Source organism: Sciurus carolinensis, chromosome 16 (assembly GCF_902686445.1).
Source record: "Sciurus carolinensis chromosome 16, mSciCar1.2, whole genome shotgun sequence".
Classification (NCBI taxonomy): Eukaryota; Metazoa; Chordata; class Mammalia; order Rodentia; family Sciuridae; genus Sciurus; species Sciurus carolinensis.
The window spans coordinates 54,088,783-54,115,552 of record NC_062228.1 but is presented as its reverse complement, the minus strand read 5'-3'; the positions used below and the strand labels follow the sequence as shown (position 1 = coordinate 54,115,552).

Sequence of the window (26,770 nt, the reverse complement as noted above, 5' to 3'; positions counted from 1 at the left end):
GTAGTAACACAGACTTCTCCCAGGAGAAAGAAGGGGGCCATGACTGGTGTCTGGAATCCCAAGAACTGAGCATGCCCTGTGCTTCTTATAGGTTAGAATCTCCTCCTCTCTCCCCACTAATCTCTCTCCTTCCTGCCTATGTGACTACAGGCCCAGGAGATGTCTGTGAGATGGCAAAATGTGAGAAGCAGATGGGCAGGGAGCAGGGCCAAGTGGAGTGACCCAGGCAGGAGAGGCCCAGGGGGCAGTAATTAGCAATTCCCTACCCACAGGCTTTTGGAAAAGGGCAGGTAACCTTGGTAATCAAAGGACTCTGGGGCCATTGACTTTCCATTCCCCCAGGGTGGTCTCCCACTTGCATGACTCAGATGACCTCCACTCCTCAACTCCACTGATTTCCCTATTCTACACTAACTGCCTGTCCTCAATTCTGGCTTCTCTGTCATGGAGATCCATCCATGTCATTACCAGGTCTCTGTTGATAGGGTTTTTTTTTTTCCTTTTGTTGCTGGGTTGTATAGATACATCAGCTTGTCCATTGATTCACCTGTTGATAGATATTTGTGTTGTTTTCCATTTGGTGTTATTACCACTAAAACTGCCATGAACATTCTTGTTTTTTTTTGTGGGAACAAGTTTTTGTTTCTCTGGGATGAATGTCCAGGACTTTGAGAGATGGGTCATGTGGTGAGTGAAGGTTCATTATAAGAAACTGCCAATCCACTTCTCATTTCCACCTCTATTGTTAAAAATGTTCCCTTTATACTAGGTGTGAGGTGGTCATTCCTCATAGTCTTATTTTTAGTCCCCTAAGGACTCATGATGTCAAACAATTCTCAAGTGCTCATTGCTACCTGTTAGGTAGGAATTCTGGTGACTGTAGGGGGCACAGTGGAGCAACTGAGACAAAGGACAGTGCACCAAACGGTGACCGATCAAGTGGGCTGGATACTGCACTGACACTTAACATCCACCTGTCACTCAGCAGGACCCCCTCCCATTCAGGCCTATAAAGACCCTGGGTAGCCGGGGCCATGCTCAATTTTCTCCAGCTCCTGTACCCCAGCTTTGGTGCTGGAACCTGGGAGGGGTTTTCCGGCTCCCCTCCCAGGGTTGAGGCGCAATCCCTGCTGCAGAAGAACCAGGAGATTCTGTTCTGTTCTGCTCAGCTCTGCTCCGTTCTGCTCCATCCCGTTTCTCTTTATCCAGTGTCAGATTGGGGTAAGTTAGGGTTTTTTTCCCATTTGCCGTTCCAATTTCCCTCCATTCCACAGGGGGTCTATCTGTTCGTGCGTGCCATAGATACCTGCACCGTTCCATTTGGGCTCTGGTCACCGGGAGCTCTGTTTCATACATTCTCTAGTGCCCCCACACCACCTACCCTACCATTGCCCCCAGACCTGGTCAACCCCCAAGTCTAAGACACTTCTAAGTCAGTCATAGCCTTCCACCACAAGCCAGTCTTTATCCAACTGAAACCTCATGCTAAGTTTCCTTCACATCCTCAGTTTCCAATTTCCCGTACTCACAGGGAAGGACTTAAACCCATTATAGACTGGTTGCTTACTCAGGGACTCCTCATCCCTACTGACTCCCCTTGTAACACCCCCTATTGCCAGTACATAAACCCTCAGGAACATATCACCTGGTCCAGGACCTCCATCTAATTAATGAGGAAGTTATTCCCACCCACCCAGAGGTTCCTAATCCTTACAACCTTCTTTCCCACATCCCCCTTCTACCACCAACTTCATAGTCCTGGATCTTTACAGTTCCCCTTCACCTCACTCCTATTACCTCTTGTCCTTCACATGGGAGGATCCTACATTCTTTAGGTCTCAACAGCTGACATGGACAGTCTTACCCCAAGGCTTCTGGGACAGTCCTCACCTTTTGGGGCAAGACTTAGTTCAGGATTTGGCTACTTGTGACTTGGGAGATAACACACTCCTACCTCTAAGAGTCTCACAACAGACAGAAACCAAGCCCTGTGTGATTTACAGCCACCAGAAATGGTAGATTACATTCTCTCCTTCCTGGGTTTGGCTGGTTTTATCAGACACTGGATCCCTAATTTTGCACTCCTTGCCAAACCCCTTTATCAGGCAGCAAAGGAGATTCCACATGGGCCCCTTACCTCCCCTGAGATGATAGCTAACTCTTTTTACAAGCTCAGGGATGCTCTTATATCCTCCCCTGCTCTCTCTCTCCCCAACCCTAACTGTCCTTTCCACCTCTTCATGGATGAAAAACAGTATGTTGCCACTGGCCTCCTCCTCGTGCAACCAATGAACCTTCTTACAGACTGGTGGCATATCTCTCTACGCAGCTTGATTCCATGGTTTGTGGGTGGCTACCATGTCTCTGAGCACTGGCGGCAGCAGCTGAATTAACTAAGGAAACTCTAAAACTCACCATACTCCAACCAATAACTGTGTTTTCCACCTATCAACTGCAGGACCTCTTAAGCCAAGAATCCCTCCCACTCCCATAGGTGCTACAGGCACTACATTCACCTCACGAAGACCTCTTCAATTACCCACTCCTCTCAACTAACTTTACCATTTTTGTAGATGGCAGTTCTGTGCTGCCATCTGTGCAATAGGTACCATAGAGCTGCTTATGAAGTTGTCACCAATGCCTTAGTTCTAGAAGCCAATTGCCTTCATAAAGGAACCAGTTCCCAAAAGGTAAAACTCTTTGCTCTCATTAGGGCTCCAATTCCATCCAAAGGTAAAACAGGTAAACATCTACACAGATTCCAAATATACCTTCTTGATTGATCACTCACATTGGGCTGTATGGAAGTAGTGTGGATTTTTCACCACAAAGTGCTCACCAGATAGGAAAGAAAAATAGAAGGTTCTAAATATGTGGATATATTCAGTAGAAGGGAAAATAATGTTTCTGGGTAAGAAAGTTCTTGTGTAATGGAATATATGAGGGTCAAAGTAAGTGCTAAGAAAGTCTATGTAAGTAAAGGGCAAATTTCAACAAGTTTGCATATAACTAAGTTGGTTATATGTACATGAGACAATCAGTTAAAACTATTTAAGGTTTTTCCTAAGGTCAAATACTAATGTACTGATCATGATCATCCATATGTTAAAATGACATTGTGTCTGTTAGGTTTTATTCTTTATAAGCTTCTTAAAATGACACTTAAGAAAGAGTGTGATGCACAATAGCAAAAAATGGGACAATGGTGACTGAGATTTTGGTCTCTGATGATCTCATGGCTATGGCCTGGTGCCTGGGAGTGTTCCTATGCAAGATGCCTAACTGCTGTGGCAGTGCCTCACTGGGGAAGCTCTGTGCAGGGGTCCTATCAGCTCTGACATTGATCTCAGGCACACAGCTCTTGGGCAGGAAAGAATTCTTTTGCCAGATAACCAGTGTTTCCTCAGCTCCTTTCTCTGGTTCCTGCCTGCCTTACAGTAACTTTGGACAGTGGACTTTCTTGAGAGCTACACAGAGCTCCTAACATTGCACTTTGTGGCTATGAAAATTACATAGATATCCTAGTCTCTGTAACTTTCCTGAAAACAAAAAATAATGCTTACATAATATATAACCTGATAATAAGACATATATAAATAAAGATTGCTGACGTAACTGTTTAGATCTGCATTTCCATCAGACAACAGAGCTCCATCTGATCTCAGCTTAATCTTCAAAATCTGTGTTTTGTGAAGAGCCCTGCCCTACCTGAAATAAGGCTCTGCCTCACCCTGCTGCATGTTGGAATGGCTCCAAAGTAAGCCAGACTTTAATTCATTTAAAGTTGTGTTCAAAAGTTTGATATTTGTTGTAAAGATTACTGTGATCTCAAACAGGGGATATAATGAATAACTCAGCCAAAATTCAAGATAGCTATGGAACAAACTGAATGTTTTACTGTTGGTGATTCCATTTTGTGTTTTCCTTGTAAACTCTGTAACTATTGCCTAATTAATTTTTTTGCAGAAGTACTGCTTCAAGAGCTAACACTGTGAATTAACTTGAAATATTAAGGCATCACCAATAGGACAGATAATCTAAACCCCAATTAGATAAAAGGGGGTGACTAACTGTAAAGTCTTAGACAGTGAAGTTAAAGCCCAGCACTAATGGAGCTAAGAAGTTTCTCTTAAATTCTCTACGAATGACCCCTGTGGGAACTCAACCGATTCTTAACAGACAGGAACAGGTCAATTTGACCAGCTTGATCTTAGACACCTAACAAAACAGTTAAAACTAAAATATAGCCATTCTTGGGCATTAAAAAAAACAATAGTTAGATGCAACTTAAGATGTACACTTGTGTTAACCCCCCTAGAATAAATAAAGACTGGAAGTTCTTAGGCAGATGTACCTGCTAATTATCAAGAGAAACTGCCAGAATCAGGAGATTTTAGTCAGTGTAAGACCTACAGATCCTCCTAAACTACATAGGTAGACTTAACCTATGCTTGCTAGTATGATTACCTAGCCCTAAGTCACAAAAATATAGAGATCTTTACTAAACACAGGTTATACCAACAAGAGGACTTGGTCATGCAGTCACTGCCACTCAAAAGCTAGAACAGCAACTCCAAAAGGCAGAATGTTGTTGCTATATGAATGAAACCAGTCTAATGGAAAAGTGAGATCAAAACATTCAGATGTCTAAATAAAAGGCTGAAGCAAGAAAAATCAAATGACCCTTGGCCAGGATGGCTGAACTCCACTCTTGTCACCTAGCTGACCCCTCCACTTACTCCCCTATTTGTGATAAGATTTCTGCTAATGATTTCTCCCTGTCTTCTCAGGTTTGCCCAGAACCACATGGGATAGGTTGCCAGGGTGACATACAACCAGATGGTCCTACACTCTTATAGCAGCCTCACCACCGACCTAGAACCCGAATCTTTTTCTCTCCATTACACCCCCTAACATGCAGGAAGTAGCCAGATGGACTCCAGTGCCCTATATCACCAAAAAGGTCAGGATGTTAGGTCGGAATTTGGGTGACTGTAGGAGGCACAGGAACTGAGATAAAGGACAGTGCACCAAATGGTGATGAATCAAGTGGGCTGGAAAATCCCACTGATCCTTAACATCTACCTGTCACTCAGAAGGACCCCCATGCATTCTGGGCTATAAAGACCCTGGGTAGCTGGTACCACACTTGATTTTCTCTGGCTCCTGTACCCTGGGTGGCTGGGAATTTTGCCTGAGAGCCAAATTCCAATAAAACTTGCTTTGGCTGCTTTCTGTCTGATTTTGTTTGACTGCTGACCATGCCCTGAGCTTACACTACCTATATATCCTGTTTGGTTAGGTGCTGCTCTTACTTGTACTGAGTTGTTTGTTTTCTGTTTACTTTTGAGAACGTTTTAGACACTTGTAAACACTGGAAATATACTTCCACATACATGCATACTCAGCATAGAAATTCTATGTGAAATATGAGATGGACAAATAATGTTCCCCCCCAAAAAAATGAGTCCTGACAGAATTCTGTTTATCAACATCTGCTTTATTTATTTATTTGATTTTAAGTTTGGAAGTGTTCTCTCCTATTCTTTTTTTTCCCCCTTTTGAACCTGGGATCTCATGTATAGGAGGCAAATACTCTACCACTGAACTACATCCCCAGCCTTTTTATTTTATTTTGCGACAGGGTCTGGCTAAGTTGCTGAGGCTGGCCTGGAACTTGTGATCTTCCTCCCTCAGCCTCCTAAGTAGCTGAGATTACTGGCGTGTGCCAAAACATCCAGGTTGCCTTTTATATTTGGATCCATCCTGATATGAATTTTATATATAGTGTGAGGTACACTTACAGATTCTTTTGCCCCCGTACATGGGCCACTACTGCTCATTCTTTTTTTTTTTATTGTAAACAAATGGGATACATGTTGTTTCTCTGTTTGTACATAGAGTAAAGGCAAACCATTTGTGTAATCATAAATTTACATAGGGTGATGATGTTAGATTCATTCTGTTATTTTTGCCCTTCCCCCTCACCCCTGCCACCCCTCTTTTCCCTCTATACAGTCCTTCCTTCCTCCATTCTTGCCCCCCACCCTAACCCTAACTCTAACCCTAACACTAACCCCTCCACCCCCCATTATGTGTCATCGTCCACTTATTAGCGATATAATTTATCCTTTGGTTTTTTGAGATTGGCTTATCTCACGTAGCATGATATTCTCCAATTTCAACCATTTGCCTGCAAATGCCATAATTTTATCATTCTTTATGGCTGAGTGATATTCCATTGTATATATATATACCACAGTTTCTTTATCCATTCATCAATTGAAGAACATCTAGGTTGGTACCACAGTCTGGCTACTGTGAACTGAGCAGCTATGAACATTGATGTGGCTATATTTCTGTAGTATGCTGATTTTAAGTCCTTTGGGTATAGGCCAAGGAGTGGGAGAGTTGGGTCAAATGGTGGTTCCATTCCAAGTTTTCTAAGGAGTCTTCACACTGCTTTCCAGAGTGGCTGCACTAATTTGCAGCCCCACCAGCAATGTATGAGTGTACATTTCTCCCCACATCCTCGCCAACACCTGTTATTGCTTGTATTCTTGATAATCGCCATTCTAATTGGGGTGAGATGGAATCTTAGGGTGGTTTTGATTTGCATTTCTTTTATTACTAGAGATGTTGAACATTTTTCCATATGTTTGTTGATTGCTTGTACATCTTCTTCTGTGAAGTGTCTATTCATTTCCTTAGCCATTTGTTGATTGGATTATTTGCATTCTTGGTGTAGAGTTTTTTGAGTTCTTTATAGATTCTGGAGATTAGTACTCTATCTGAAGTATGATTGGCAAAGATTTTCTCCCACTCTGTAGGCTCTTTCTTCACATTGCTGATAGTTTCCTTTGCTGAGAGAAAGCTTTTTAGTTTGAATCTATCCCAGTTATTGATTCTTGCTTTTATTTCTTGTGCTATGGGAGTCCTATTGAGGAAGTCTGGTCCTCAGCCGACATGTTGAAGATCTGGACCTACTTTTTCTTCTATAAGATGCAAGGTCTCTGGTCTGATTCCGAGGTCCTTAATCCATTTTGAGTTTAGTTTCGTGCATGGTGAGAGATATGGGTTTAGTTTCATTCTGTTGCATATGGTTTTCCAATTCTCCCAGCACCATTTGTTGAAGAGGCTATCTTTTCTCCTTTCCATTTTTTTGGCCCCTTTGTCTAGTATGAGAAAATTGTATTTATTTGGGTTTGTGTCCATGTCCTCTATTCTGTACCATTGATCCACCTTTCTATTTTGGTACCAATACCATGCCTTTTTTGTTACTATTGCTTTGTAGTAGAGTTGAAGATCTGGTATTGCGATACCCCCTGCTTCACTCTTTCTGCCAAGGATTGCTTTAGCTATTCTGGGTTTTTTATTCTTCCAGATGAATTTCATAATTTCTTGCTCTATTTCTGTAAGGTACATCATTGGGATTTTAATTGGAATTGCATTGAATGTGTATAGCACTTTTGGTAGTATAGCCATTTTGACAATATTAATTCTTCCTATCCAAGAACATGGGAGATCTTTCCATCTTCTAAGGTTTTCTTGAATTTCTTTCTTTAGTGTTCTGTAGTTCTCATTGTAGAGGTCTTTCACCTCTTTTGTGAGATTGATTCCCAAGTATTTTATTTTTTTCGAGGCTATTGTGAATGGGGTAATTTTCCTAATTTCTCTTTCTGAAGATTCATCGCTTATGTACAAAAATGCATTAGATTTATGTACATTGATCTTATATCCCACTACTTTACTGAATTCACTTATGAGTTCTAAAAGTTTTCTGGTGGAATTTCCTGGTTCCTCTAAGTATACAATCATATCATCAGCAAATAGGGATAGTTTGAGTTCTTCTTTTCCTATTCGTATCCCTTTAATTTCTTTGGTCTGTCTAATTGCTCTGGCTAGAGTTTCAAGGACAATATTGAAAAGAAGTGGTCAAAGAGGGCATCCCTGCCTTGTTCCAGTTTTTAGGGGGAATGCTTTCAGTTTTTCACCATTTAGAATGATATTAGCCTTGGGTTTAGCATAGATGGCCTTTACAATGTTAAGGAATGTTCCCACTATCCCTATTTTTTCTAGTGTTTAGAGCATGAAGAGGTGCTGTATTTTATCAAATGCTTTTTCTGCATCTATTGAAATAATCATGTGATTCTTGACTTTAAGTCTATTGATATGGTGAATTACATTTATTGATTTCCTGATGTTGAACCAACTTTGCATTCCTGGGATGAAACCCACTTGATCATCGTGCACTATCTTTTTAATATATATTTGTATGCGATTTGCTAAAATTTTGTTGAGAATTTTTGCGTCGATGTTCATTAAGGATATTGGTCTGAAATTTTCTTTCCTCGATGTGTCTCTGTCTGGTTTAAGTATCAGGATAATATTGGCTTCATAGAATGAGTTTCGGAGGGTTCCCTCCTCTTCTATATTTTGGAATACTTTGAGAAGTATTGGAATAAGCTCTTCTTTAAAGGTTTGTAGAACTCGGCTGAGAACACATCTGGTCCTCGACTTTTCTTTGTTGGTAGGCTTTTGATGACTTCTTCTATTTCATTTCTTGAAATTGGTCTATTTAAATTGTGTATGTCCTCCTCATTCAGTTTAGGCAATTCATATGTCTCTAGAAACCTGTTGATATCTTCAAAATTTTCTATTTTGTTGGAGTATAGATTTTCAAAGTAGCTTCTAATTATGTTTTGTATTTCAATCGTGTCTGTTGTGATATTTCCTTGCTCATTCCGAATTTTAGTGATTTGTGTTTTCTCTCATCTTCTCTTTGTTAGTGTGGCTAAAGGTTTATCAATTTTATTTATTTTTTCGAAGAAACAACTATTTATTTTGTCAATTTTTTATATTGTTTCTTTTGTTTCAATTTCATTGATTTCAGCTCTGAATTTACCTATTTCCTGTCTTCTACTACTTTTGGTGTTGGTCTGCTCTTCTTTTTCTAGGGCTTTGAGCTGTAGTGTTAGGTGATTTATTTGTTGAGTTTTACTTCTTTTATTAAATGCATTCCATGAAATAAATTTTCCTCTAAGTACTGCTTTCATAGTGTCCCAGAGATTTTAATATGATGTTTCTTTGTTCTCATTTACCTCTAAGAATTTTTTAATTTCCTCCCTAATATCTTCTGTTATCCATTCATCATATAGTAGCATATTGTTTAATCTCCAGGTGTTGGAGTAGATTCTGTTTTTTACTCTTTTATTTATTTCTAACTTCAATCCATTATGATCTGATAGAATACAAGGTAGTGTCTCTATCTTTTTGTATTTGCTAACATTAGCTTTGTGGCATAATATATGGTTCATTTTCGAAAAGGATCCATGTGCTGCTGAGAAGAAAGTGTATTCACTCTTGGTTGGATGGTATATTCTATAAATGTCTGTTAAGTCTAAATTATTGATTGTGTTATTGAGATCTATGGTTTCTTTGTTCAATTTTTGTTTGGAAGATCTGCCCAGTGGTGAGAGAGGCGTGTTAAAATCACCTAGTGTTATTGTGTTATGGTCTATTTGGTTTCTGAGATTGAGAAGGATTTGTTTGACATATATTGATGAGCCACTGTTTGGGGCATAGATGTTTATGATTGTTATATCTTGCTGATTTATGCTTCCCTTAAGCAGTATGAAATGTCCTTCTTTATCCCTTCTGACTAACTTTGGCTTGAAGTCCACATTATCTGAAATGAGGATGGATACTCCAGCTTTTTTGCTGAGTCCGTGTGCATGGTATGATTTTCCCCATCCTTTCACCTTTAGTCTATGGGTATCTCTTTCTATGCGGTGAGTATCTTGCAGGCAACATATTGTTGGATCTTTCTTTTTAATCCAATCTGCCAGTCTATGTCTTTTGATTAATGAATTCAGGTCATTAGCATTCAGGGTTATTATTGAGCTGTGATTTGTATTACCGGTCATTTGGTTCATTTTTTAAATTTTATTTATTTATTTATTTTTTGACATGACTTGGTTCCTCCTTTATTTGACAGTTCCTTTAAGATAATTCCTCCCTTTGCTGATTTGCTTCTTTATATTTATCTCTTCCTCATGGAATATTTTGCTGAGAATGTTCTGTAATGCTGGCTTTCTTTTTGTAAATTCTTTTAGCTTTTGTTTATCGTGGAATGATTTTATTTCATCGTCAAATTTGAAGGTAAGTTTTTCTAGGTATAAGATTCTTGGTTGGCATCCATTTTCTTTCAGAGCTTCTAGCTTTTAGGATCTGGTTTGAAAAATCTGCTGATATCCGTATTGGTTTCCCCCTGAATGTAATTTGGTTCTTTTCTCTCACAGCCTTTAAAATTCTGTCTTTATTTTGTATGTTAGGTATTTTCATTATAATGTGCCTTGGTGTGGGTCTGTTGTAATTTTGGGTATTTGGAGTCCTATAAGCCTCTTGGACTTGATTTTCCATTTCATTCTTCAGATTTGGGAAATTTTCTGATATTATTTCATTGAATAGATTGTTCATTCCTTTGGTTTGTTTCTCTAAGCCTTCCTCAACCCCAATAATTCTCAAATTTGACCTTTTCATGATATCCCATAATTCTTGGAGATTCTGTTCATTATTTCTTACCATCTTCTCTGTTTGTTCAACTTTGTTTTCAAGGTTAAATATTTTGTCTTCAATATCTGAGGTTCTGTCTTCCAGATGTTCTATCCTATTGGTTATGCTTTCTATGGAGTTCTTAATTTGGTTTATTGTTTCCTTCATTTCAAGGATTTCTGTTTGGTTTTTTTTCAATATCTCTAACTCTTTATTGAAATGATCTTTTGTTTCCTGTATTTGCTCTTTTAACTGTCGATTGGTGCGATCATTCAATGCCTGCATTTGCTCTTTCATCTCATCATTCAATGCCTGAATTTGCTCTTTCATCTCATCATTTGTTTGCCTGATCACTTTAATTATGTACATTCTGAACTCCCTTTCTGTCATTTCTTCTGCCATGCTGTCATTGGATTTTATTGATGTAACATCTAGATTTGTTTGGGGCATTTTCTTCCCTTGTTTTCTCATATTGTTCAGGAATCCGTGGATCATTAAGATATTGCAGATTTCCTCTATTGACTTATAATGTCCCTGAAGATTGCTAATATATCCCCTCTCATCCTTCAGTAGCCTGAAGTCTTGGAGGAAATTGATAATGTGGAAGCTGCCTCTCTAGGGGTGGTGACCCTCAGGTGGGGTGTATTTCCTGATAGTGGGCAGAGGTGCCTCTACTTGTTGACAAATGATCATCCAAAGAGGAACTAGGCTGCGGGCTGAGGCAAGGCCTGTTTGTGCCTGTGTCTCTGGTTTTACCGTGCTTGTGGGAAAACCTCACCCGGCAGGGAAGACTCACCCAGTGGGGAGGTCTTGCTGCTCAGTTCCCCTCCTAGAAGTTCCCCTCAATCCACAACTACCGCCTGGGCTGGACTACCTTCCTCTGCTATGTTCCCAGGGGCCTGGACCTACCTCCTGGGCCTGGGAGCTTCACCCTTTGCAGACATGTCTCCTTAGGCTGCCTCTCCTCAGAGAATCTGCCCGCAGTCCTGGAACCTTCGCTCCGCCCCTAAGCGTGTCTCTGTGCGGCTCCTCCACCAAGAAGCTGCCTAGGTCCTGGGACCCTGCTCTTCACCTAATCACCTGGCTATGCAGCCCCTCCTCTGAGCCGCCACCTGGAGCCCTGTACAATAGCTCCGAGTCCCAGAGACCCGCCACACACCTCTTCCTCGGACAGCCACCCGGTGTTCCGACGCAGTCACTAGGAGTCCAAGCAACTCACTTCGCGTCTCTTCCTCCCGCCAACCGCCCGTAACCCTAGGCAGTCACTCCAAGTCCAAGTGACCCGCCCAGTTCCTCCTCCTCCTCCTCGGGGTAGCCCCCTGGGTGTTCAGGAGCAGTCGCTCGGAGACCAAGCGATCCACCGCGCTCCTCCTCCGGGCAGGCCACCGGTATTCAGGAGCGGTCGCTTTGAGTCCAAACAACTCACCACTCACCTCCTCCTCTGATCAGCCACCCGGAGCTCTGATGCAGTCACTCCTAGACCAAGTGACCTGCCACGTTCCTCCTCTTCCTCCAGGCTGCCCCCCAGTGTTCAGGAGCGATCGTTCTGAGTCCAAACAGCTCGCCGCACAGCTCCTCCTCTGGCAACCGCCTGTAGCTCTGATGCAGTCACTCCTAGACCAAGCGACCCGCTGCGCTCCTCCTCTTCCTCCAGGCAGCCCCCCGGTGTTCAGAAGCAATTGCTCTGAGTCCAAACAGCTCGCCACGCAGCTCCTCCTCAGGCAGCCGCCCAGAGCCCCAGTGGTTTCTCTGAGTCCTAGTGCTGTGCTAAGCAGCCACCTCTTCGATGTTCCAAGTTGTCCGTGTTTATCGCTCCAGCGGGGGGAGGGGCATCTCGCCGGGCAACTCTACTTCACAAAGTTCCCTGCGTTCCAGGACTACCACCCCATCTGGGACGCCTCCCCAATGGGAGAGACTCACCCAGCGGCTTTGAGTTGGTCCCAAGTCTCTCACTATCTCCTCTTTTGAATCCTGCATCCTGGAGCAACATGAAATGCAGCCGCCCTCTAGTCCGCATTCTTGAAACCCCCTGCTTATTCTTAATTCAATTTCCCTTGAGTCTTCTAAGTCATAACATTTAACATTTAGTTCATGTTTGATTTCTGGCATCAGTCATAGGTGCTCCTTCACCCACACATCCTCTGTGTGTTTTAACAGACTCAGACCTGAGTATTTCATGGGGGGTTGTACCTGGTACTGTTTTTCAAATGTCAGTTTCCAGTTGTTCAAGCTAGGGTAGAGAATTCCTGAGTTTGGGTACTGACTTTGCATCTTTCATCCACCCTCATTTCAGTGATCAGTTCCAGGAGATTTTCTGTGGTTTTAGGGCAATGACTCCCCTTGTTCCCTGGTCGTCCTGCATGTCTCCACCTGAGCCATGAGGGCACGAGAGCTGCTGCACGTTCATTGTCATTTTCATCTCTCTAAAGAGGTTGCCACAAGGAGGCCTCTGCTGGCCACCCGCCAGCGGGTATGATGATGTCTGAGGCTCTCCAGCGCAGCCCCCTGAGGAGAGAGCGGCAGGCTATGAAGTTGTGTAGCTGCAGCAGGTGTTCATGGCCTGGCCACAGTCTCTGATTTTCTTGTTTCCCATTGATTTTTGGCCCCATTGATTGATTGTCATCCTGGGCAAGGGACATAGGGAGCTGGCACCTGTGACTCACCTTGCTCTGTCTATGCAAGTAATAGAAGTGTCTGATTCAAAAAAAACAATGCTTTTATTGTCCTTTGTTTTCTGTTTTTTGTTTTCTGGAAGAATCTATCAGCCCTGATTTTTGCTTCACAGTAGAGTCCATGAGATTTTCAGATGTTTCAGTTATAGAGATTGATTCTTCTACTGGTCACCTTATTATTTTCCTCCATAGTTTTGTTCACCCAGGATTTCCCTTTCATGGGGTCTTGAATTTCTGGGTTGCTGCTCAGAGTTATGAATGTGGCATCAAATTAATTAGCTAAGATGGAAATGATCTGTATTCCCAGAGCAGTTTTGTATAAACCAGTGTGCGGCAGTGGGATGAGGGTGGTCTTTACAAGCAGCACTCCTGTTGGGGTGCAGGGGCCAGGAGAAGGCATGGGGAGAATCTGACACCCATACAGACACATAAGGAGAGTTGGCAAGGCCACATGTGTGGCAGATAACTCAAGTACTGCACATGCAGTTTAGAGAGAAGGAGGAGGAACAGGAATCTCCCTGATGTTGAAAAGGCCATTTGTGACTCTAAAGTTTCTGCCTGACTCCTCCTCCACCCTCTCAGCCTTTCCACTGTGACTCAGAGGAAATCCCTGGAAATCAAGGTGGGGAGGGTCACACTGTCAGAACACTCCAAGTGACAGCTCCTCACACACATAATACTTATCACATATATAATAGCGATGGTGACAATAAAATAATGGTATTAAACATGGATGGGGCATTTCTAGGACAAGGAATTGTACAGATAAAGTCACTGCCCTTCCCTCTGCTCTGGGAATCCCAGAGTTCTGACCTATAGGTCAGAACAGAGTTATAACTCTGTTCCTTTTTTGTTCTTCCAAGACTCTCTTGTTCCTCTAGTCCTTGCTGAAACTCCATAATTCCTCCTTAATACATGAAGAATTCTTCACATTTCATGAGGGGAGATAGACTGAGATGCAGGACTGAGATGCCTTGAAACTTACAGCGTGGAGAGAATGGGAAGCCTAGAAACAGCCAGTGGTAGATGGGGGTTTGCACACAAAACTCAGCTCCCTGAGCAGCAATGAAAAAAAGGGCACTTTCCAGGGTAGCATGTGGTAATCAGCTTGAAAACTGGTATGTGCTTTCATCTGTGGGTGTTTCTTACATGCAGATGCTTTGTGCCCAACCCTCCCCAGGGACAGCACTGCATCTGGATAATATGAGATGGGCGGGGCCCCCTTCAGATTCCTCCCTAGCTGTTTCCATAACCCTTTATAAGCCACAGATCAAGGTCCCAGACGGTTGTGCTGCTGCTCTGTCTCCCTCTACTCCGCAGCCTAACCAGAACCATGCTGCTCAGAATCTTTGGTAAGGAGGCTCCAGCCCCAAGTGAGCCTGAGTGTTCTCTCACCCCTTTGTCCCTCTGAACCTCGAACTCAGTTCTCTCCTCTGTATTCAGTTCTCAGCTTCCTACCTGGTGATCACCCCACTGTCTTCCCTGACTGCTCTGCATCCTCTTTCCCCACCTGCAAATTTCAGAGGCTTCACTCTTCCCAGACCCCTCCCTGCATTTCCTCACCTGCCAGCACAGATCCCAGGACCTAAAATCCACTCAGTCATTACCGGCAACCCAAGAAGAAGCAGCTCAGTGACATCACCCTGGGACCCTTGAGTATGACCTGGCTACACTCCCAGCATCACATTCATTTCCCTCTATTCTCAGTTTCTGTCTTCGTTGTTGGACTCCTGAGGTCAGACTCAGAGGGATTCACAGGTGAGGACAGGGGGTGAGGAGGTGCCACTGGTGGGTGGTCCTACACTGGCCCTTGGAGCCCACCCAGCTCTGACTCTTCCAGATACTGGCCCATGGCTGTGCCAGCCAGCGCCCAGGTGTGGGGACCAGACCTACGACCCCTTGGAGCAGTGCTGTGACAATGACACCATCCTGCCCCTGAATGCAACCCAGCTGTGTGTCCCCAACTGCATCTTCTATCCCTGCTTCCAGCACTGCTGCCTGGAGTCCCAGGACTCTCAGAATCAGGCAGTGGTGACATTCAAGGTCCCAGGCATGAAGCCTGACTGCAGGTCCTCCCCCATCTCCAGGATTTGTGCCCAGGTAAGCCTGTGATTCCAGGCCAGACTGAAGGAGGGGCAGGAAGGGACAGAGCTTGGTTGCAGCCCCTGTTGAGATTCCATCTCCCATCCCTGAATAAGAATGTGACTCCCCTAATTCCCTCTGTCTCTTGTCCCTTCACCTCACCCCTGCCTCTCTGCTGTCTCCCTTTCTCTTTATGCAGGAATACCACCCAACCAGCCCTTGGTCAGATCCAACTTCATCTGGACAAGCCTGAGGAGCAGAATCTGGTATCTAGTAATCAGTCATGCTGAGGTTTTTAATTATTGCTATGGTTTGAGTGAGTCCTCCAAGTTCATGTGGTAGAATGCTAATTTATTTTGGGGGGAGGCATGGTGCTGGGGATTGAACCCAGGGTCTTAAGCACTTTATCAACTGGGCTATATTCCCAGCCTGGTAATCTTAATTCTTCAATGCTGGAGTGACTCCTAGAGCTGGGGGAGGTTGGGAGTAAGTGGGAGTGTTGAGATCACAGGGGCAGAGCCGTCATTAATGTCTTAGTGCCATCTGGTAGGAGTGAGTTCTTCTCTCCAGATTCATTACCTTGAGAGCAGGTTGTTATAACAAGGCTGCTCCTCATGCTCTTTCTACTCTCACTGCACCCACTGCACTTGTACCTTCCACGGGGAGTTGAGTGGCATGGGGCCCTAGTGAGATGTTACCATGTGATCTTGAACTTTCCAGACTCCAGAACCATGAGTCAGAATAAACTTCTTTCCTTATACATTATTCAATCTAGGGCATTTTATTATAGCAACAGAAAACAGAACAAGACAACTATATTTCTTCTTTTTATCAGAGCCAGGTACTGGGGATTGAACTCAGGGGCACTCAAACACTGAGTCACATCTGCAGCCCTAGTTTTGCATTTCATTTAGAGACAGGGTCTCACTTTTCCTGAGGCTGGCTTTGAACTCATGATCTTCCTGCCTCAGCTTCCCAAGCAGCTGGGATTACAGGTGTGCAACACTGGCCCAGCCCTATAGCACTTCTTACACCCTTAAATTTCCTGAGATGAAAACAGAAAGCATGTGTTTTTTGAAGTGGTATTGGCTTCATTATGGACTTTTTTTTAATTGTAATTTTATTAAACCACAAAATTCTAGTAACAAAACTTAATTTATTGGAACAAAATTATTCTTTTATTTTCTTCTGGGAATTCCCACCTTGGTGATGCTGTATAAAAGTAACAAATCCTCACTATTAAATAAGAAGGTATTGGGTTCATAGAGGAAATTTTGATGGAGAGAGGTGTTTAATTTGTGAATTATCTACATCTTCAATTCGGGCTCCCCCAGAAAATCAATCCCATATATACCTTAAAAGAAGAAATTACCTGGAGCCTTCCCAGTTGCTCTTCTTTGCAGCCTGTCTTAGTCTGTTTTGTGATGATGAAACAAAATACCTGAGACGGGGTACATTAAAAAGAAAAGAGTATTTTAGCTCACAATTTTGGAGGTCCAAAGCTCAAGACCAGGAAGCCCTATCTGCTCAGTCTTAGGTGAGGTCTTCTAGCTCACCATGGTGGATGACATCACAGATGGCGCATATACTATAGTGGTTAGTGGTGTGTGCAGAAGAGAGGTCACACGGTGAAAGAGGAAGCAAGAGAGAAAGACAACAGAGCTGAACTTGGTTCAAGTAGCCAACCTAGTCCCATAATACCTAAGCTGTTTCTGCAGGACAGGCATGGATCCCTTCCCAGGATGCTTTCCCCCATGGCTTAATCACATCTGGGTAGACTCCTCTTCTTAAAGGTTCTACCATCCTTAGTACTTTTACACTGGAGACCAAACCTTCAGTCCATAAGCTTTTGGGGGAAAAAATCATAACCAAACCATAGCAGAGCCCATCTAACACCTGTCAAGTCAATCACACAATCCTCAAGGAAACCTCAACTCATCTGATACTTGGGCAAGCAGCAAATTTCAGGCCAATGGCATAGCTTGCTACAGCCTGATAGGACTGGGGGTTCCAGAAGACTGGGATGGGCAGAGTCTAGGCCTCCTGACACCCATGGTGGGAAACAGGGGTTCCAACCTGAGCACAACTTTCCAGGATTCTCACTCTAATGTAATGGGAACCTTGAGTTCTTGCGTCCAGGGAAAGTTCTTTCCAAGGTTAGGGGGTTTTATGTTCTAGGGAACATTTGGAGAAGGTAGACAGAGTCTTCGACATAATTTGCAGGGCCTAGTGCAAAATGGGTGAGCTTAGTTCAAAAAATTCAGGAAAAAGAGATAACACAATTACCTTCATTTGAACATCATACAGTCGTTCATGTATTTAAACACCACAGAGTAATCTATATATGTGTGTAATTTTATGTATTGATTTAAAATTTTAAAGACACTAAGATGTTGGGGATATTTCTTTTTAATTATTTTATTACTAACAAAACATAGTAGGGAAAGTTATGCTTCAATGGAGTAGACCATTTTTCCTGCTCTTCCTGCTAGGTAAATCTAAAAGCCCTGACTATTGTAAAACAAAGATAAGACTGTGAATGGTGGAGTGAAAAAGGCAGACTGGAGTCCTCAGGTCCAAAGGACAATGTGTTGGTGAGTTCCTGGACTTTCTTTCACATCATAGGTTCAAGACTCAGAACTGAAAACGTCAACAACCCAGAAAGAGTAATGGAAGAACACCAATAAGGCATGTCCAAAAGTCCTCCCTCTAGCCAAAGGACCAGGACAAGGGAAGTCTAACAAGACATACAATTTTTGGACAATAATGACTTTATTCCAGCCAAACTTCAGCAAAGGTCAGTGGAAAACCTTTCAACTCACCTGCCTGCAAGAAGGTACTCCAAATCCCCCTTGTCTTCATCCATATTTCTGTTACTATAGCAACATCCCTGAGGCTTTTAATGTATAAAGAAAAGAGGCTCATGTGGCTCACAGTTCTGGAGGCTTGAGGTCATGGCACCAGCATCTGATTGCCTCTGGTGTAGACCTCATGGTGCATCACAATGACAGGAGGGCATGTGACAGGAGAGATCACATCCTAGACAGGAAACCAAAGCACAGCTGGGGTCCCATGAAAACTACATCCACCCCTTCCAATGGCACACCCCAATAATCCAGAGACCTCACCCTAGGCCCCACTGCCATGTCCTACACTGCCAAACTCACAGTGCCAGTGAGGGGTGATGGGTGATGAGGGATTAGAAAAGAAAGACTCAGAGATTGTGACAATAAATAGCTGGGATCAAGTGGAGTGCTGCTCTCTGGTGGAGAAGCAGATGTAAAGAGTCACGCCAGCAATCTTTATTTATATATGTCTCATTATCAGGTTAAAGACTATGCAACCATTATTCTTTGTACTCAGGAAAGTTACAGAAACTAGAAACATCTATACAGCTTTTCCACAGTTGCAATGTGCAATGTTAGGAGGTTTTTGTAGAGCTCAAGGGGGTCCATTGTTTAAAGTTACTGTTAAGAAGGCAAGCTCAGGAGTAGCAGAGCTGGTGAAATGTTGTGGTTGTCTAGCATGAGAATTCTTCTATCCCTGGGAGCTATGTGCCTGAGATCAAGGTCGAAGCTGATAAGGTTCTTGCGCAGAGCCTCTTTGGGCGGAGTGTTGACACAGCAGTTGAGCATCCTGTGCCCTTGCTCTGAAACATTCCCAAGTAGCAGGCACGCCACAGCCATGAGGTCATCAGAGACCCCTAATCCCAGGCACTGCTCTCTCATTGTGGGTCACCGCTCTCCACACCCCACCTCCTAAAGGTTCCACCACCTCTTAACAGTCTTACACTGAGGACCAAGTTTTCAATCCCTGAGCCCTTGGAAGGAAAATCACATTCAAACCACAGCACCCGCATGGATGCTGTCAGAGAAGAAAAAGGGGTGGGCTGGGAAAGACATTCTGTCAGGCAGTGACAAGGTTTCCCTCCACCAATTTATCTGCTGTAAAAATATTTAATTCATGTTATATCTTGGATTATAAATTTCTTTTAAAAATTATAAAAATTTTATAATTCAATTTTTATATAAAAAATATAATTTTTTTGTACTAGGGAGTGAATTCAGGGGCACTTAACTAGTGGGTAACAACCCCATCCCTTTTTTTGTATTTTATTTAGAGACAGGGTCTCACTGAGTTACTTAGGTCCTTGCTAAATTGCTGAGACTGGCTTTGAACTCACGATTCTCCTGCCTCAGTCTTCCAAGCTGTTGGGATTACAGGCATGTGCCATTGGTTCCAGCAACATTTTTTGGAATTATCATTTTTTTTTCTTTTTTCTTTGTTTTTTTTTTCTTTTATTAGGTATGTAACCGAAGGACACTTAAGCACTGAGCCAAATCCCCAATCCATTACTTTGTTTTGTTTTGCTTTGTCTTTTGTTTTGTTTGTTTGTTTGCCTTTGATACAGGGTCTTGCTGTATTGAGGGCTTTGATCTTCCTGCTTTAGCCTCCTGAGCTGCTGGGATTTTAGGTGTGCACCACAATAGCTGGCTAAGAATTTTTTTTCTATCTTACATCTGTACAAATATATTGTGTCATCAAAATGTAGACTTTCAAAAATCTTAATTTTTGACATACAAAAAATGAAAAATCACCAAAAAATATTTACATTTAATATTTGGAATTATCTTTTCAATTATATGACTGGGGCTACTGAGATTATTTTACAGAATGACAACTCTATGGTAAATTTTTTTCTTATGCTAGATGTTTTCTCTTTAATTGAAAAATTACTCAATAACTTTTTTTTATTGTAAACAAATGGGATACATGTTGTTTCTCTGTTTGTACATAGAGTAAAGGCATACCATGTACATGCACTAATTTTAAAGGAATAGTGTTTTAAAACATATGTACATTGTTAACATCAGTAAAACTACCACTCATGTCAAGATACAGAGCATTTTTTGCATGAATGTCATATTATTTCTTACATAATGTTTCTTAAATGGACATCCTATAATGTATGTTTAGCAAACATGAAATATTTTGTTAGGGTCAGACACAATGCTGCATACCTATAGTCCCAGCTACTTGGAGGCTGGGACAGGAGGATTTCTTGAGCCCAGGATTTCAAGGACAACCTGGGGAACATTATGAAACTGTCCCAGAAATATCTATTTTGTTATATCCTTGAATTTTACCTGATAAAAATGTTGCTCTTAAATTCTGTGGACTGGCATGTTTTCCATTATTATAGAAGCTTTAATCCTTCATTTGCTACAAATGTGCATATCCAATTGTGTTTCGGTTTTTATTGTTGTTTTGTTTTCTTTTGTTTTGTTCTGGGCACCACAGATTGATCCCAGGGGTGCTTAACCATTGAACCATGTCCCCGGCCCTTTCTTTTTCTTTTGCTAAATTTTTGAGGCTGACCTTAAACTTGTGGTCCTCTTGCTTCAGCCTCCTGAGTCCCTGGGATGACAGACATGTCCCATCATGCCAAGCTCAATTGGGATCTTTCTAATAAACATATTTAACCAGTTTCTGAGGATGATAACTCACTGTATCTCTGTTGATATATTTTTGCTCATCCTAATGCTTCCTTGCTCTTTTCATTTTCGTATTGTTTTGACTTTTTACCTCTTCTTCTCCAATCCAAAAAAATTAGAATGAATATATATTGTACTTTTGTCTGTACACTTACCTCAGTGTTAAATTGACTCAGTGAACTATTATATGATGCAATGAGAGTTTTTCCAATGTAGCACATAAAACAAGTTTTAATCCACCCCTCTTCAACTACTGATACGGGAGTTTTCTTTTCAGACTATTATATTAACATTATGGACAAACATGTTAGTTCTTTTTCTTCTATAAACATAGTGGAAAAGAACACTGTAGCAGTTGTCTTTCATTTTTTGTTAGATTAAGAATAACTTTATTATGCTTCTCCTGTTCAGAGTGGCAAAGTCTTTTCATTTTACTCTTGTTTAGCTTAGAAACATAATACTACATGCAAAACTTACATGTATATGAAACCAATATTGGTATTTTGATGTTTAATCTCAAATCTACTGTAATATGTGAAGATCAAGCAAGAAACCAAAAATGGTTTCATAATTTGTATGTAATTTTAAATACTATTTGCAAGTCAAGCATTGGGGTGCCCATAGCCATAGTCCCAGCTACTTGGAAGGGTGAGGAAGGAGAATTGCTTGGGCCCTTGAATTCAGGTCAACCTGGACAACATAGTTACACCAGGGGTCCTGGAGGTGAGAGAAGAAGGGAGGAACTTTAGATTCCATAGAGGAAAATGAGAGGGAGGAGGGTATGAAAAATGGTGTACTGAGACAGACATCATTGCCCTATGTACATGTGTGATTACACAAGCGGTGTAAATCTACGTCATGCACAACCATAGAAATGAAATGATGTATCCCATTTGTGTACAATGAATCAAAATGCAATCTTTAAAAATAAAAGAAAGTAAGGAAGGAAAGAAGGAATGAAGAAAGGAAGGAAGGAAGAAAAAGAAAGGAAGGAAGAAAGAAAAAAAGAATTTTAAGAAAAGATTACTTACTTCATTTCTGTACCTCCAATTATAGGGAAAATTTCATTTTAAAACTATCTTCCTTACTGGTAGTAGCAAAACCAGAGTTGCTCTACTTCTGCTGGCAGGTGGCATCTGCAGAAGCTCCAGACCTCTGCAGCTGAGAAGTGTCGCAGCTCTTAATGACAGGCCATGCCCTCTAATGTTGCAGCACATTCCAGCAACTCACCATCCATTTCTTCTTTTTGGATTCTTGTTTTGGGGTTTCAAAGAATGAAATGCACAGACCAGGATGAGTGAGTATAAGAGAGGATTTATTGAAGAAGAGGAACAGAAGTCCAGCAGGGTAGGAGGGGACCCAAGAGGGCTTTGCATTTGAGTGTGTTAGTCTAGGGGTTTATATAGCACTTGGGTCAATGTTACTGTTCCAAACTTGCACTAATCAACATTTGGCCCAAAACTATACTAATTAGGTTTTGGAAAAGTACTAAATGCTATTGATTAGCCCTGCAATCCCATTCAGGGTTCCATTTTCCTGCTGCCTCAGGAAAATCTTCCTGCTGGAGATTGCAGTCAGTGGATCGTGCATGCTTAGGAGTTCCAGAGCTGCAACAGTGCATGGAGGGGGTTCCTGCATCAGTGTCCTCACGGGTCAGTGTGTCTTGGTTCACCTCGGTACTGGCCTGCAGGGTCTTAGGCCTGTGCTGGCATGGTGGCCTCCATGTGGCCACAGGCCATGCTCCAGCATCCCTGGGCTGCTGCTCTGCTGCTCCACCCCTCCTGCACTCTGCTGCTGCTCTCAGCAGAGACCAGTGGACTGGCTGCACAACTTGGTGGCCTGGGAGCCATGTCATTCCCCACTCTGAAGAAGTGTTTATAACATTTTCCTAACTGGCTGCTTCAAACTGAAAAGGATTGTTGGCAGGGAACAGGACTTAGGGTCTTCTTACAGAGGCCTACCTAAGGGCCCCCAGTGGGGTGGGAGCTTGGATTTGGATTCCATTTGTAAGGCTATTTGTAGCTTGGGCATCTCACACATCAGGGCAGTCCAGAGATCCATGGTGGCAGTTGGCAGATGACCAGATAGGGTATACATAGGGAAGAGATCGTATTAAGACAGCAATAAGCAAGACAGTAACACATTTTCTGTAAAGAACTAGCACAAAAGCAATTTGTTAGCCAGTCCCTGAAAACCATGAAGATGAGTAGATTATTAAGGTTTAAGGTGGGGTCTAATATATCACCAATTTATGAGTGGAGGCCATTTAAGACTTCAGAAAAATTAGCGAAGTTGTTAGAAACATACAAACCTTTAGTTTGTGTAATGTCTTAGGTATCCATTAGAGCAGTAAATATATCTAATCTTTACCACCTGATACTTGTAAAAACAGCTTTATCATTAGTGTCACCTGTTTGGTAGAGGGATTTCCTTCAGCCTCATCAGGTAGGGCTTCCTTGGAAAAGTAGGTTAGAGCTTTCACGTGTCATATTACATCTTTTAAAGGAGAACTTGTTGGGGTTAAATCATCATACCAGTGAAACTCAGATTGAGTTTATCTATGTAGGAAGTTAGATTTGTAGGCTCTGCCAGTGTGGTGACACACACCCATAATCCCACCAGCTTGTGAGGCTGGGACAGGAGGATTGCAAGTTCAAAGCCAGCCTCAGCAAAAGCAAGGCACTAAGCAACTCAGACCCTGTCTCTAATTAAATACAACATAGGACTGGGGTTGTGGTTCATTGGTCAAGTGCCCCTGAGTCCAATCTCCAGTACCCAGAAAAAAAAGGAAAAAGAAAGATTTGTACATCTTGAGTTGACTAGTTGACTTAGAAGAAACTTGTGACTCTGGCAGAGACTTTCAGGTAATTATAAGGACACCTTTATAACCTCCCAGTTATGCTTACTTTTCTGAGAACTGACACAAGTTTATGTCTAAAGTTACAAAAAAAAATTGTCTTCCTTGTATGACTGTGCTTTAGGTTACACCCTCCTGCCAGGTGTTTAGGACCAAGTTGGCCAAAATTGACCTTGTTTCTATCTACTCTTAAAAGTCAGCTGAGATTCCTCAGAGATCACTCTTGGGAACTCGTGAGAGGCCTCTTGGCTCCTTCATCTTTCCTCTACAAGTCATACCATCTGCCAGGATGGATGGGGGTCTTGCTGACCATATGTGGCTTCCCTTGGAAGCATCAGGGATCCTTCTCTTTCCACTGACCCTCCTCTTTGCAGAATGGACTGGTTGGCTTCCTGTTTTCTAGGGTCCTCTTGAGCCTCCTTATCGGCAGGTTGGGTGACTCAGAGTCGCAGGGCCCTTAGTGAAGTCCTATCATTACCCAAGTTCTGACTGACCTTAGAGGGCAAGGGCCAAAATATTGGCTGTCTTTTCTTAGCCCTTTTACAGCCTTGATTTTGGTCTCCAAGTTAATTTTAAACATCCAGAAGGGCAGTTTCACCCATCTTAAAGTGGGGGCGGGGGGGTAATGGGTTTTGAATTTTGGTACTGGAAGTCAGTATTTAGTACTGGAAGAAAGACAGGCATCTCTCTCTCTCCTGTAGGTGATGGTTTATTGTCTATACTCAGCTTGTTTTCTTAGGAGTAGTACACCTAAATGCATAACACTAATAGGCAACAGATATAAAGTCACTCAAAGCAACCACATATAAACCAGGTTTTGAAATGGCAGTGCATAGGGCTGGGGCTTGGTGGTAGAGCACTTGACTAGCACACATGTGACACTGGCTTCGATCCTCAGCACCACATAAAAATCAATAAATAAAATAAAGGCATTATGTCTCTCTACAACTAAATATATATATATATATATATATATATATATGTGTGTGTGTGTGTGTATATATATATATATACACATATAATGTAGACATATAGTCACATATATCTAGGGTGTCGACTATATTGTAATAAACTAAAATAATGGTTGCTTATTTAATCATTTATGGAGTAATTATTTAAAAGACCTTAAAACAGGTATAAACCTTCATTCTTTTAAGACTTGGGATTTTCCTAATAAAACCTAACAGACACAAGAAATTATCTTAATGAGCAGTAGAGGTCTCTTTTAACATATACTTACTTAGAAAGGTTTCATTAAGAATTGTATGTTACCTATGAAAACCAAGATATCAGACAAGCCTAGTTATTCCTGCCAAAGAAAAATTCTTCAAAGCAATGGACATTCCACCTTAAACATTTTGCAGAAACTGAAACTTTCTTAATTAACTGACCACCTAGAAAAAAGTGTTTTACTAATTTCAAAGATATCTTTACTTTTACCAATTTAAATTGATAATTTGATCAAAGTTTCACATAAACTAAAAGGCATTTGGATCCACTTTTCTTCATCTGTGTGCACTAATGTATCAATAAGTCAATTCTGGTACCATATAAACAATATATGCTACAAGCATGTGTGCAAACATGATAAGTAGGCAAAAATGTACATAAAACAGACAGGAAACAAAGGTTTAGTAGCTTTTTACCAGGTACTGAATCTCCACAGGTAGGAGACAAAAAAATTACACAGTGTCTATCAAGTTTAACCCTTTAGAAAGTAATCTGTCACAGATTTTTACATTATGACTTAAACAGAGGGAGGACCTGGGAAATGGGGAATATTAGAGTAGAGTCTTTCAGCCTTGATAGACACTGAAGTCAAGAATTCAGATGGCCTCCTGACCTCCATGGGGGTCAAATTCACTTCCACCATCCCCACTATTTAAAAAAAAAAAAAGCAAACTCCAGTTAACACAAAACAATATTTCTGAAAAAACTGATAAGAAAATGATTAATTTAGGTGCACAGAACCAAAGGCAAATAGAAACACTGAGCTAAAAAAAAGAGGATTTTCTTAAAAGAGGAAACAGTCATAATGGCTCTTTAAAGGAGCATGTGGTAGATCTTTATCAGATCAGAGTACACTTTTGGGTTGAAGTCGGCCCTTTCCCTTTGTCTCTCCCCTTTTTATAGCATTTAGGTAGGACCATATTGAGAAAGCAGAATCCCAGCGTACAAGAAAGTTTATAGCAGTTTGGATTTAAAAGTGACACCTCTTGGCTGGCATTGTGGCTCAGTGGTAAGTGCTTGCTTGCCTAGCATGTGTGAGGCTCTGGGTTTGATCCTCAGCACTGCATGTAAATCAATGATTCAATGAATAAATAAACTAATAAAACAAAGGTATTTTTAAAACATGCCTTTTAAATGATACTTTTTTTAAAAGTTACACCTCTTTTCCTTGGTCTTAAATTGGTTTGAGCAACTCTGTTCATGCAAGTCTAACTATAAAATGGTACTATAGTTTATCCTTTCCTTGGGCCATCGCTCTCTGTGTTCCAACTTGTATTTGAATCAGACTTGACTACAGAAAAATGTTTTCCCCCGGCGTTTGAGAATCAAAGGAATCCCAGTGTATGAGTGCTTGTGCCAGATGGAGAGTTACCTAACTAAAAGACAAATAAATGGGAAGGTGTCCGTTGGCATTTCTCCATTATCTGAAGCAGATTGAAGTGTCCCTCCATCCCCTATGGACCTCAAATGTTGGAAGCCAGGAGTGAACTGTGGGCATGTCTGTGCCAACTCTAAAGCAGAGGTAGGCCCTTTGGAGAACTCTTGGTGCAATTTCACCCGTCTGAGATTGCTCTGTTGCTTTGACAGATGTCCTGCTCAAAGAGAAGTCTGTGATTCTGAGGAAGTTATTGTCTCTGACAGCTCTAGGTTCAAATGCAATTCCCAGGAGGTGGAGAGAGATACCAATGCCCCAACTAGTCTCTTGGAGCCAACTGCCTGGAGGAGGAAGAATTACTGCACAAGTGATGAGTCCCCAGTCAAGTCAACCACCCCTAGACTTCTCACTTCTTATACCTTGAAGAACCCCTCCTCACCATAAATTCCTTTGGTGCATTTCATTCTAAATAAAGCATTCATGGGATTTTCTGTTTGTTAGAATC

General features: G+C 41.9%; 1 protein-coding gene across 1 annotated transcript; it reads left to right on the top strand.

Moving 5' to 3' along the window:
* The first annotated feature begins 14,500 nt into the window (after positions 1-14,500).
* Positions 14,501-20,797, top strand: LOC124966465 (insulin growth factor-like family member 4). The gene is made up of 5 exons (XM_047527721.1): positions 14,501-14,578; positions 14,934-14,984; positions 15,067-15,326; positions 15,508-15,574; positions 20,601-20,797. Exons 1-4 carry the CDS (start codon positions 14,560-14,562, stop codon positions 15,559-15,561), a joined length of 384 nt encoding a protein of 127 aa, XP_047383677.1. The 5' UTR covers positions 14,501-14,559; the 3' UTR covers positions 15,562-15,574; positions 20,601-20,797.
* Positions 20,798-26,770: the final 5,973 nt, after the last annotated feature.

Coding starts and splice junctions, on each gene's coding strand:
- LOC124966465 (XM_047527721.1), top strand. Junction 14,985..15,066: donor AGACTCAGAGGGATTCACAG/GTGAGGACAGGG, acceptor TGACTCTTCCAG/ATACTGGCCCATGGCTGTGC. Junction 15,327..15,507: donor TCTCCAGGATTTGTGCCCAG/GTAAGCCTGTGA, acceptor CTCTTTATGCAG/GAATACCACCCAACCAGCCC.